This window comes from Python bivittatus, unplaced genomic scaffold (genome assembly GCF_059951505.1).
Source record: "Python bivittatus isolate LINGU-HERP-01145 unplaced genomic scaffold, Pbiv_v1 ctg000020_np1212, whole genome shotgun sequence".
Taxonomy (NCBI): domain Eukaryota; kingdom Metazoa; phylum Chordata; class Lepidosauria; order Squamata; family Pythonidae; genus Python; species Python bivittatus.
In genome coordinates, this window is record NW_028277030.1 from 74471586 (window position 1) to 74484994 (window position 13409).

Genomic DNA, 13409 nt, shown 5'->3' on the forward strand with positions numbered 1-13409 from the left:
TCTGGTTATTATGTGTCATCCCAGCATATGTTTATAATGTGTTATAAGGAAAGATACTGGCAGCTGAAGTAGGCATATTTAGATCACTTTATCCTTAGTGTTTCCATGTGCATCACTACACATGAGCTGTATGTGTCATAATTGTTTAATCTGTCAGCCAATGACATTTCACTTGGACTCCTGCAAGTGAGGGAACTAGACAACTGAAAGTAAGCTATCAGGTACATCTGTGTCCCTGAAAAAATATTAAAGAGAATCTGAAATCACTGCACTATGAAATGAGTTTGGATCCTGGAAACAAAGCATATGCCACAGGTATGAAATATCCCACAAAACAGCTATTTTATCACAGTGAAACAATTTGTCACTTTTTTTAAGTACAGTAAAAGCATTTCAGACTGGTATATTTGCATGACTTGTGTTTAGAAGTATCAGTATCCTTTATTCAATTACTATCCTATAATAAATCCCATGCAATGGCTTAACCTGCTTGAAAGATCTGTCTGACAGTTTAGTAGCCATCTGACGTGTTTTCTTTTTTTCCTGGATATTTTCCTGGTTCTTTAGAAGAGGGACAAGCCTAATTGCTTCCTTTATACTCTTGATTTTTGGCACCAAAGAAATAGTTTAAGTTCAGCATAGAATGTAAAGAATCAGAATACCATTGCACAATTAAGAGTGTTTAATTTACTCTTATAACATGCCCTATATTCCATCAGGACCATGATAGTTAACTATACTTAAGTGAAAAAGAAGGGTCTTGTATATAACCGTCTATTGCAAGGACTATCTAGCCATGATACATTAATACAAATGCACTGACATTACCCAAGTTTGCAAATGATAAGTCCTGGTTTATTCAACTGATCGTTTTTGAATAAAGCACAGCGGCTAAGCCAGAAACCAAATAAATTACATTACGCTTTAGTGTGCTCTTTCATACTCTGATAATTTCAGATGGATCTCTAAACAGCTTTTAAATAGCCCTGCAAACTAATTATTTTTGTAAACTACTGTACCTTGAGAGTATTGAATTAAAATATGGGATAAAATACTTCAAATAAATGTTTCAGAATACCTATTTGTTGTCATTTAAAGAAACATTTACTTTATTCAATACGGAGACACCTCTTCCTAACAGATGCTATCTCATGAGCAACATTTCTTGCTAGGCCTCTTTACAGTCCTTCTAAAAGCAATAAAAATAAATATGTAACTGGCTTGCTGCAACGTTTTCTGTTTAAGGCATCTGTGTTCAAAGAAATTTGCACATTGAAAGTAAATTCCTGAAATAGCCCATGAAAGATGATGCCATCTATTCTGTCAGTTCTTATCTTGACCTTTTGAGGATTTTCATTAAAACTCTGTCTGAACCTCTGCCTCAAAGTAACATTAAGAAACATAATGGAGGCAGAAGATACAAGACAAGAACATTTTTTTTCCTTTTTAAAGCTATAGACATATAACCCAAGAAATATAAAACTGACTGTTCTTGCAATGCAATTCATATACAATAGTTAAGTGATTGTATTCAGTCTGAGTGGACAATCCTGTGTGCACCTATTTAGAATTAAGTTTCATTGAGCACTGGTGCTTTCTTCTGAGTAAATATGCATAGGACTGCTATGTACATCTTATCAATGATGTAGCCCTATCCATTAAATGCTAAGTTAATCTCAGCTAGTGTATACTATTCAGTAACTGCTTCATAGCAGATAAGTTCTGGATACTACATATTATTCAGAATTAATCTCTCCTATTTCCATTAGCCTGAGGAAGAATGGTTAAGAGTATATTTACAGAGATGTATGAAAATTGCTTATGCTTTTGAGATTTATTAAGTGAATAAATAATCATTGTTACTGTTCCACACAGAGGTTGGCGCACCAAACTTGCTTCCTTGTGACACCTGTGGAAGGCATTTTGCACTGGAAGCACTGGTAAAATAAGAGCATTTTGTACTGAATGTATTTAAGTGATTAAAAAAAAAGAACTGGTACCTGTTTTAATTAAACCCGCTTAATGAACATTTACTCAGAAACAAGTGAACTAAAAGCAGGAAGATTTTTAGCAGGAAGATTGATGACAACCATTGCACTAATTTACACAAGCATTTCATTTAACAAAAGCCTTTGTAAACCACAGGCTTGTGCATAAAAGTGTATATTCCTATACTAAATGTGAGTGTGGGATATATCCCAACTTTGGCAATTCATGTTTATGGATTCAGAATCCCTCATTGGATGCTAAATTACTATGGTGCACTCAGGTTCTCACTTTCCTTTTAAACTGTTGCATAGATTTCTATAGGAGTAGAACTTAACTCGAAGTACATTAAGCAAGTGGCTCGGTCAGTAAGGTCTATTTCTTGACAGCTACACCTCATAGATGGTCAAAATACTGTAAGCACAACTGAGGAAGAAGTTGGTTTTCTTTGCTAACCTAAATACTGTGTTAGTTCAAAATTCTAGCATTTAGAGGGAACTAAATAATATTTGTGCAATGCAAATGAGTCTGTGCAAACTAGCTACTCACTAACACAAACTGTTAGGTAACAGACATAGCAAGATAAGGATTCTCAATGCAAATGCCATTATTCAGTATTAACTATCAAAAGGAGCTCAGTGTTATAAACTCTATTACATTCAGGCAATTTCAAACAATCAGCCATTTTCTCACTAGCATTACTCAACCACTATTGTGGCAATATAAAGCCTATCTTTATTACTGTTATAATGGCACAATGATGGTTGGATGACACTATATGTTGCTAAAAGTGACAACAGCTCTGCCATCTTCATCTTGCAGCAGATTTTAACAAACAAGGCAGCTTACATGGGTATTTGGTATGAATCTGCATGGCAATAAAATATCACATCATCTTCTTTTAACTGAGGGTATTGCATGAGCCCAATACCTTTTCTTAGGTTTATGCCACAGAGTGTCACGTACATTAAGAAAATTGGGTTCACTGGGCAACAGAAGGTTAAATTGTGCAACAAAAAGAGATACTTGTCCTACCTCCTTTTATAGCTGGGGAAAGCAAGGATAATATCATAAACTGGAGTGGAGTAACTACATATTTGCTAGAGAAGAGAAAACCCAAAGCCTTAATATTTAACTTGAGTTGACCTTGGACATGGGTTATAAATCTTCCCAGCATCTGTATCACAATTGAGAGTAAATTAAACAGGTCCCCAAAGAGCTTTTGAAGTCACTAACCACACAAGGCACCTATGATTAAGTGACAAACAAAAGGTGGGGTATAAACCTGATGCATACAGATCAAAAATAGCCACTGGCTCAGCTTTTCTGTGTGATATGCAATCCTTTCCAACTGTTAAGCTGAACACAGAACAGGTTGGCCAATTAACCTACCAAAAACAATGATTACATGCCATGATTATGTGTGACACACAAACACATTATTTTCTAATTCCCATTATCTTTTTTTAAATAATATTTTTATTAAAAGTTTTAACTACAATAGTAAAAGATAATAAAGCTAAAAAGAAAAAGAAAATTAGAGAATAAAAGGTGCAAGAAAGCAAAAAAAGGAAAGGAAAGGAAAGGAAAGGAAAGGAAAGGAAAGGAAAGGAAAGGAAAGGAGAGGAGAGGAGAGGAGAGGAGAGGAGAGGAGAGGAGAGGAAAGGAAAGGAAAGGAAAGGAAAGGAAAGGAAAGGAAAGGAAAGGAAAGGAAAGGAAAGGAAAGGAAAGGAAAGGAAAGGAAAGGGAAAAAACCCTAAGAAAGCGACTTCCCACCCTCATCACAAGTAGATACAGTTTCACTATCTCTTCACCTCCTCTTAATTAACAGATATGAAACTCTTCATCACATAACTGAACTCTTGACTATAGGCAAGTCCAATAAGCAACATCTTTTCCAATGCAGGTGTCAGCAAAAAGTCCAAACAGAACCCTAAAATAATAACATTAATTAACAAATATAAAATGTATCATTCCATATCTCAACTCTTAACTGTAAGCAAATCCAATACATAATGTCTTTTCCTGTCCAAATGGCAGCAAGTCCAGAAAAAACCATCCAAAATAACGACATATTCCATTTTAACCCTGATCAAATAAGCCAACTTTATGTTCCTTCCCTTTAAAACAATCTTGCTCTTTAATCCATTCAAATGATTATTGTCCCTTGTCTTGAATTTCTTCAAAACTTTAGCAAGCCTGTTTTGTAAGTCCAGCAGGAAGAAACTATTCCAGTTACTCTCTTGAATTGGGATCTTTAATTCCGTCTTAATTTTTAGTCTCATCTGATTTTTTTTTTTTTTGTATATCCAGTAACAAATTCTTGTTCATGTTGTTCTCCACAATCAAGTCAGATAAGTTTTGTTCCAAATCTTTTTCTGTAATAGTTTCTACTGGCAACAGACTGTTCATAAGAACACACAACACAGCTGACATTGTTGATTCAAGATCCCAGTCCCATTCCTCAAAAATATCTCTGAATGCCATTATACGTTGCTTATTTTGTTACATCTCCAGTATCGAAAATAATTTTTCTTTCCAACAAAAATGCATTTATTCTTTAAAATTAATTTCAAAGTCTTAATATTCCAAATATTCCAATGTTTTCTGAGCTTTAATCTGTTTAAAACTTTCTATAGCCAAAACCTTGTCTTACTTTTTGCTGTTTATTTTGAATTCTTAAACCTTATAAAGATACAGTTTCATTTTCTTATATTAAGGATTGAAGACACTCACCTGGTATTTCCAGCCTTCTCATTTTGAAGGTGTCTAAGTTCTTTAAAGCAGTTAATAAGCAATTTCTAAAAGTGATTAACAAAGGAAATGAGATCTTAGTGTCCTTTAAAGGCTCCGACTGTGGCTAGAGCAAGAATGGCAAAATCCCCTTATCTCCTAGTTCTCCCACCTCCAGAGACTTGCAGTCTCCTCATGAGGAGCAACCATATGGAGCATGATATGGGCAACCTCATGTCCTCTCCTTCTCCAGAGAGGGTCAAAGGAGCCAATCATTGGATCCTTGTTCTTAGCTGCAATCGTTGGCTCCACTTTTCATGGAGCTGTCTTCAATCTGCCATTTCTTCCCTGAAAGTCCTATTCTTTTCTAATTCTCAATTAAGCATTAAGGTCCTGTAATACACTAAGCAGGTTGAAACTATCACAACTTTCCTTGGGGAAAAGGAAAGAGATTGAAATGCAATCAGAAATAATGTCTGACTGCACTCGTTCAGAAAACGTGACCGTAAGACTTTTCCTTTCCTTTAGGCAAGACACAATCCAATATGCAAAAAAATTTTCAGCAAGAAGCGTAAGCCATTCAATTCCTTGAAACAACGACTACAGGGAACTGACATTCCAACAGTGAAAAAGAAGCCACCCTCAAAGGTAGGCCTGTCAACACCATACCCATGTTTTCATTAAGGAGTATCAAAGTCTTCAGATATTGCCATAGAGGTGGCTTGCGACAATAGAACTGGAGAAAGGGGCATCTGGATTCTTCGTATAGATTGGGGCTGTCTTAATGTGGAGGTTTGGAAGGTCCCATAAGATTTATTACTTGATCGCCAACATCTAGCTAATGCCTGGAATTCCTTCCTTTCGTTATCTGATTGAAAATGGGGTGTACATTTTTTGTCTTCTGCCCCTCCAACATTCATATGAGATGATTGCTGTTAAAAGGAATGGCTTTGAGGGTTCATATCTTTTCAGATCCTATTATCCATGTATAACCCATGGAGAATCAGTGTGACATACTGGTTATCGAGTTGGGCCAGGACCAAGGAGACCCAGGTTTAAGTCCACCCTCAGCCATGGAAAATCAATGACTTTAGGCCAGACATTCTGTCTCAGCTCAGCATATTTCTCAGGCTTGCGGTGGAGGGGAAAAATTGGAGGAATGTTAGGTATGCTGATTTATGTTCCTGGGGAAAAGGTATAATACAACTCTAACATGAATTAATTAATGAATTAATGGGCTGCTGCTTGCCTTCCCTTCCACATCTCCTACTCTGTCAACCCTCCCAAGCTATCTCCTTTTCCAAGCCCTCATCAATCCCATTCAATGACTGCTTTGGCAGTGGCTCCCCTACAACACAAGCAAACCTGGGAATTTCTCTTTGCCCTAAACAGCTAATAATAATAAACATTTTTATTTTTTGGTGTCTTCAGATCAGTGTTAACTTCTGGCGACTGACTGCAATAGTCATTACAGTTTTCTTCAAAAGACTTTGGAAGTGGCCTGCCATTGCCTGCTTCCTAGGGCTGAGAGGGTGTGACTGGCCCAAGGTCACCCCCCTGGCTTTGTGCCTAAGACGGGACTAGAACTCAAGGTCTCCCAGTTTTCAGCCTGGTATCTTAACCACTACACCAAACTGGCTCTTATAATAACCCTTGGGATTGTTTTATTATTCATAATCTGTTCAAAATCTCTTGAAATTGCCTTTCAAAGCAACATCTTTAATTACTATATTCTCTGATTGGCAGAAGGGAAATCTATTTCCTTTCCAGAACGCACAGGAGAAAAAATCAAATTGGAGACAACAGCATGAAGATTTTATTTCAGCGATCAGAGCAGCCAAACATGCCACTCAAGCCATGAAAGAAGGCCGCCCACTTCCACCACCACCACCTCCATCCATTAACCCAGGTGATTTACTTGTTCTGAAACTGTATCTTGACTTAAAAGTAGAAAAGTAGAAAAGCTTGTTGGAAAAGCTTGTTGCTTGCCAATGCAGATCCCTGGGTCCCGGCTGTAGAGAGCAATAGTCTATAAGAGTGTCTCAGCCTCATTTTTCCTACTGCGTGATAGCTGCAGATTATGACTCTTTTGATGAAGGTGTAGTTGCCCTCACTTTTTCAACAAGCATTTCCAACTAATCTCAAAACTCAAGAGTTTAAAAAATAGTTTGGAAGATAAGAGGCAGTTTTTGAATGAAACATTATGGAATATATCAGATGATCCACTGTCAGCCCTTTGCAGTAGGGCCGGTCAGAAAACTTGCTCCATAACTTTGACTTTATTGATATAAGTTATAATAACAAAATCTTGAAAGCTGGACTGTGTTTTTCCTTTCCTCCCTCTCATACCCCAATGAATTATAGTGGAGCCAGCCTGAGCTTCTTTCTCATACTTTTGTGTTTTCCGGACTTAATGCATGCTTTTTTCGCAATTGTTTCTGCATGGTTTCTCCAAGGTCATCTCTGTGGCTGCCTACACTAAACACCTTTCTACTTAGTTACTGTTTTCCAGAAAAGTAATTTAAAAAAGAAATGGTTATACTCAAGATAATATAACTAAAGTGACCAAATATATTTGTAGATGCAATCTGTTCTGCTCTTTATAACTGAATGTAGATTACTTTCTGAATCAAAAGCTGGTATAATTCTGACAACTAATAAATATTTATTGTGACTAGTACTAGTACTATGGAACTGTCATTCATTCATTTACTGTACTTGCTCCATTTCTATAGTGTTGCAATCCATATACTTGTCTTCCAAGTATAATTTGAACTGACCAGTGTTGCTTTGTTATATTCAGATTATATTCAGTGCCCTTACTGTATGAGGAGGTTTAATGAGGCTGCCGCAGAAAGGCACATCAACTTTTGCAAAGAACAAGCTGCCAGACGACCCTTTGTCCCGGGCCAGAAAGGAGGCAAACCAGCTTCTGTAAGTAATTGGACTCTATTCAAGCTCTTTGCTTCCACCATTTTTATCTCATCCGTTTTTGAAGGAACATTTGAGGGAATATAAATGGCAGAATTTTGACCAAACTCCTTCTTTCATTGTTGTGGCTCATTCATATCAGGTTCAGGAAGTGACAAATAATTCCTTTGGGATAAGGAACAAATGAAAGCAAAATCTTTTTTTTTTTTCCAGTAATGGTTCTTCGCCCTTCCTTTGTCCTTCAAGTTAATTGTTCTAGAATTGTGCTTCATTTATTACGTAAAAGCTTTCTTTGGACTAGAATATTAAATTACAGTTCCTAATGGTCACTTTTTCTGAAACTTAGAAAAAGATGATGTAACCTTTATGTGAATCAAAGATTCAGAAGCCATAATTTTAAAAAAGCCAACCAAACTCAAATTTATTCAAAGTGAATGCTTCAGGCAGAGACAGACAGTTCTCCCACTGGTCAGAGGAGGATTAATTGGTTTTAGATGCTAAGCTCATAGCAGGAATGAAAGGAAAATCTTAGAAGGAATTTGGGTTCTGTCATTTGTAGAAGCTTGGGACCCCATCTCCAGAAGACAGACTTTTTTACCTTTCCAAAGGCCATAAGCAAGAAGAATTGACTTTATCCAGCAACAAACATTTATTGTATTTTTATTCTGCCCAATAACATGGTTGAGGGTAGGGACGTAATAAGAAAATTTAAATCATGTGCAAGAGAGTTTGATGGCTTTCTGCAAATATTGCTATGTTTATCAAGGCTCATGGAATTGTTCTTTATAGGCTTAAGGCTTTTTTTCTTTTATTCTTGCTTCCTTGAGGATTTTTAAAATATAAAAATAATTATTACACTGTGAGCCACTGTTGGGACCCTGTCTAGTTATTTGCTCTCTATTTTCTAGGGGAAACAAGGAGCTCCCAAAAAAGAAGTAACTTTAACAAATGCTGTGGGGACACTACTTCAAAACAAATTGCAAGAAGGGACAAATACTGGCCCATCTGCAACAGGTAAGAAGCAACATATCTGAAAGAATGTTCGGAAATACTGAAGGATGAAAGTCATCCCATCAGAACTGCAACACCGATATTTTACCACTAATGCTATATTTGCAGATACTGTATATGAAGAATATTACAGCCAATGCAGTATTTATCTGAAATCCTTTAAAAAAAAGACACGCTAGAACTTACACTGTAAAATCAAGCTTTGCTACTGACAAGCCAACTGCAATCATTTAAGATTATGTGATATTAAATTTGACATATACTTGTTGCAATATATAGTTTAAAGTATTGCTTCCTACAGGGTTTTTTTTTTTTTTTGGTATTCTACTCTCTGCTATTATTTTAAAAACAAGATTGATTATATAACTTGTTATTCATGTAAAGTGCTTAAAAGGCAGAGAATAAATAATTTTAAGATCTGGCAAAAGCATGTAATAGAGATTGGAGAGTAACTGTTCCCATTGTTTGCTTCCCCACAGTTACACTGGCATTCAGATCAGCACATAATATTTGGGTGAGGTGAAATTAATGCTCAAGATCCTTTTGCTGACTAATCTTACTCTGGCTTAATTTTAAAGTCAAGTCATAGAATCAGCATGAACCATCTCTCTGTCTGAGTAAAGTTCAAAAAGTGGATTTTGGATTAGCAATGACTGAACTATGGTCAAATTCCACTGAATTTAATGTAAAATGGCCAGGTTAATGCTTGAGTCTGTAAATGGAATCAACAGTGCTTTTAAATTGCTTGAATTTGCTGATCATTCTCAGGATATATTTTTCAGAGTTCTTTATAGATGTATTATTGTTTTGAAGGACAGTGTATTGAACCTTCAGCTGGAGCTGTTTACAAAAAAGCACCCCCTATTCCCTCTGGAACAGAATCTGGGTAAGATACATTAATTGTGTAGGCTTACAGGCTATGGTCTAATCCAGCACATTGATCTGAGTGGATTTAGGCCCATACAGTTCTGCCCTGGTCATATAACATAGGGTAGAGTATTTTGCTTATCCAAGACAGTAACACAATGGGTAAAACACTAGGTTTATACATGGGAGACATAGTTTTAAATCACTCAGGAGTCATGAAATTCAGATCTTCATATTACTTACCCTCTCAGAAAAGACTAATCAGTTAGAAATAACAATTAAGAATTTTGTTACATAGAAATAAGCTATGAAATGGAGAACTGTAACATTCTCTATATGCTTCACACCTCTAACATACCATTTACAAGACTTGTTCTCATTTATATACATCTGATTTATTCCAAATACAAATAGTTACAGATCAGTTTCATTAAACAAAACTACCATTCTGACAGCTTTCTTTATCAAAGGCTTTGGTGAAAAAATATTGTAAAATTGTTCCAAAATTCTGATTCTTCCTGTGCATTCTTAAGTTTGCCTGGTCAGTTGATGTAAATTTAACAGTTGCAAGCTGGAGATGATTTCTTTCAATAGCACATTCTTTTCCAGTTTTTTCCACTATTTTCATCCTGTACATACTTATCCAATTTGTTTCCCTCAGCCTCTTAAACCAGCTTTTCTTCATAATCCCTTTTCTCCTGTGCTACTTGTTCTTGTATCTTCAAAAGATGCAATCTAACACACATATTAGGAGAAGAAATATGATGTTCAGTAACACATCTATGAAATCATACTCAGGATCAGACTACACATCATTTATCCCCACCATCCATACTTCTCAAATTGGGCAGTGCACCAAAGCTGTTGTGTTATCATCTGCTTTATTTCAAACTACCTAAATTAACGCTTGCCTGCTCTTAGGGTTCCAACTCAGGGAAGAAGATAAGGAGAACATGCCCTCCAGGTTTCTGAATAGCAGCCGTTACTTTTTACAGCACCAGAACTAGAAGAGTTCAGCAAACCAGTTTACTAACATTCAACCTCCCATCTCTCTTAAGATTTGTATGATGGATTGAAGTATGTGATAATAAAACTAGCATGGTTGTATTCCACAGAGTTTTTACAAATGGTAAATAATCTTATGTAAATGAGAGTGTTTCCTGCTCTATGGCCTATTTTTCCTATCTTTTTTTCCCCTCCAGTTTACTTATCTGTCAACTTCTATGCTGCCTTAATCAAAAAGTGACTCTAGGGAGTTTACGCAATAGGACTAAAATCTCCAGTAAATAATAACTAAAAACAAACAAAACAAAATCACCAAATGAATACATGGTGCTTATTAGGGAAGATGACACCAAAAATATATTCTTCACCAAACTGCCATCAGGGAGCAAACCACTTCATCCTCCTCCAGGGCCTGACAAGAGCCAGGTTTTTATGGAAGCCTCAGAGTCGGGCCAAACAGAACTCAGCGGGCAGGCATACTGTTCCACAACACAGGAACAGCTACCAAGATGTGTCTTCTAGGTCTCTCAAGGTGACAATGCTTTACAGCTGGGACCAGGAGGGTGTCAACTCTTTCAGACCTTACTAATAGGGCAGTAACAATAGGAGAGAAGCATCTCTGTAGATAACTAGGAGCTGAAGTGCTAAGAGCTTTAGAGGTAACAACACCCTGAATTACAACCAGAAGCCCACTAGTTAGCCAGTGCAGGTAAAAGAACAGCAGTTTTCTGTACATGAAGCAAGAAGCACTCTACTGATTTGCCTGCATTTTGGACCAGTTAGTTTCAGAGTGACCTTCAAGGGTAGCCCCATGTAGAGCACTTTTGTGTGCTGCCTTTGAATCAGTCTTAACTCCCAGAGACTGCCTGGACTAGTTCCTGCAATTTCCTTGGCAAGATTTTTCCAAAGTGCCACTGCCTTCTTCTTCCTAGGGCTGAGAGTGACTGGCCCAAAGTCACCCTGCTAGCTTCATGCCCAAGGTAGGACTAGAACTCACAGACTCCCTGTTTCTAGCCTGCTGCTTTAAACAATTACATTAAACGGGCTCTTGTAGAACATATTACAATAGTCCAAATGGAAAGTGACTAGGAGATGAATGTCTGTGTGAAGGGCCTGTTCATCAGGAAGGGACACAATTGGCACACCAAACAGATCTGTGCAAAAGCCTTCCTGATCACTGCTGCTACCTTCTCACTGAGCAGGAGCTGAGAATCCAGGACCACCTCCAAATTATGTACTGGTTTTACCTGGGGCAATACCACAGTTAAGATCACAAAATAATATGTAATGCAGAATAGTTTTACATTAGTCTATTGATCAGTACACTGGTTAACAAATATAACCCTTTGGTTTTGTCATTAAAACTAATTTAAAGTTTGGTTGACCGAACATAGAAATCCTTGCACAGAATTCATGAGACAAAGGCCAATTATATAACCTATTTGTAATATCCAACCATTTTTACCAGAGATTGCTCAAGGACTGTATAGCCACAATGTACAACTTGAACAGATTTTAGAGCTGTATTAAATAGTATGCCATCTGTCAGCGGCTCATTGGTTTGTTATTGTAATTGATCACCCACACAGATTTATTTTTAAAAAAATGCATAATCTTTTATTAAACCAAATTGTGAAAATGCCTCCCAAGCCCTCCAAAACGGGAAATGAAGAAAAAGGTGCATTTACAAGCCTTTAAAGCAAGCCACCCTGTGCCTGTCTATGCGTAGGAAGCCACAGCCAGAGACAAACCATCGGGCCTCGTTCTGCTCAGTCTATCACAAGTGCCCGCAGGCTGCAGAGAGCTGAAGTTCAGAAGATGCCCTCCCTGCCACGTAGGTGTTCAAAACATGTCGGAATTAAGTTAGCCACGCAAGTCAACAAGCAGTCACAGGTGGCTTGAAGGACGCAGAGGAGAATATAATGGTTCACCGGGCCAGGTCCCCCACCGTCGGCAAGGCTGCGTTCCTTCATCCTTCCTTCCCTCCTCGCTTGGGCGGAAGCGCCGACGGGCTCACAGCTCCAAGCTTAAGACTCGTCCGGTTTGTCAGCGGGCGGCCCGCAGGGTTGCAACATCTTCTCCATGAGGTTGAAGCGGACGCGGGCCTTGCTTTCGTTCTCGGCGATGGCGAAGTAATTGAGCAAGTCGAAATGGCCCATGTAGGAGCAATACGAGTCCCGGTGCTGGTTCACGAGCCACTCCCATTTGGTGGTGTCGGCATGGCCGGTCCCGATGTACTTGGACTGCAGGTGCTCCAACTGGCTGTGAATCGTGTAACGGTCCGTCATGATGCGCAAGATGTTAGGACGCCACCCCGACCGTGCGCGCCAACGCTCTTCAGAAAATGGAGCTCGAAGGAAAAGGCGGCCTAACGCAATTTCCGCTTCCGGCTTTACGAGCTGCAGCTCGCCTTGCGGCAATGTTCCTCTCTAGCCACCCTTCTATTGTCATTATCATAATTTGTCGCGAGGTGGGACGGGGCGGGCTTTAGATTCTAAGTAGCCAGTCACATTTGTCCCCTCCTTCTTTTTAAACGAATGGAAGGAACGGTTTTCCTTTTATTTTAAAACGTCCATATAAAAAAAGAAAGTCGAACTGTATCTCGGGAGTTGGAGTCTTTGGAGAGGAATTCTCATGTGATATTTGAATCTACTATATGCAGTTTTGTTGGCAGTGCAACGAGGTGCTTCGCTCTTCCGCCTTCTGGGACTTTTTAAAACGACTTTCTAGTTTACAGAGTAGAAATTTCGGGGTAGTTTCCCATGCAGACATTAACCAGGCGGAATTTTCCTTAGCATCCCAGATAACGCTTTCCTCGCGGGAAATTAAAAACTCTGAGTATCATCTCTAGATTGAGTTGGATGCTGTGGCTTGTA

The 13409-nt window shown here is 38.1% G+C and overlaps 2 protein-coding genes across 3 annotated transcripts; one reads left to right on the forward strand and one right to left on the reverse strand.

Annotated features, from left to right (window-relative positions):
- Positions 1-278: 278 nt before the first annotated feature.
- ZC2HC1B (zinc finger C2HC-type containing 1B) lies at positions 279-9847 on the forward strand. The gene is made up of 6 exons (XM_025163174.2): positions 279-315; positions 1876-1940; positions 5248-5367; positions 6490-6628; positions 7523-7653; positions 8559-9847. Exons 1-6 carry the CDS (start codon positions 279-281, stop codon positions 8682-8684), a joined length of 618 nt encoding a protein of 205 aa, XP_025018942.2. The 3' UTR covers positions 8685-9847.
- A 45-nt stretch (positions 9848-9892) lies between these two features.
- Positions 9893-12907, reverse strand: SF3B5 (splicing factor 3b subunit 5). 2 transcript variants are annotated; one of them, XR_015796370.1, is made up of 2 exons: positions 12222-12907; positions 9893-10263 (listed from the first exon to the last, which is right to left on the reverse strand). XR_015796370.1 is itself a non-coding variant. In XM_088141680.1 (1 exon), exon 1 carries the CDS (start codon positions 12819-12821, stop codon positions 12561-12563), a length of 261 nt encoding a protein of 86 aa, XP_087997806.1. In that variant the 5' UTR covers positions 12822-12907; the 3' UTR covers positions 12124-12560. The 2 variants fall into 2 exon arrangements, 1 of the variants encoding a protein (XP_087997806.1); XM_088141680.1 differs by lacking the exon at positions 9893-10263 and having other exon boundaries at positions 12124-12907.
- Positions 12908-13409: the final 502 nt, after the last annotated feature.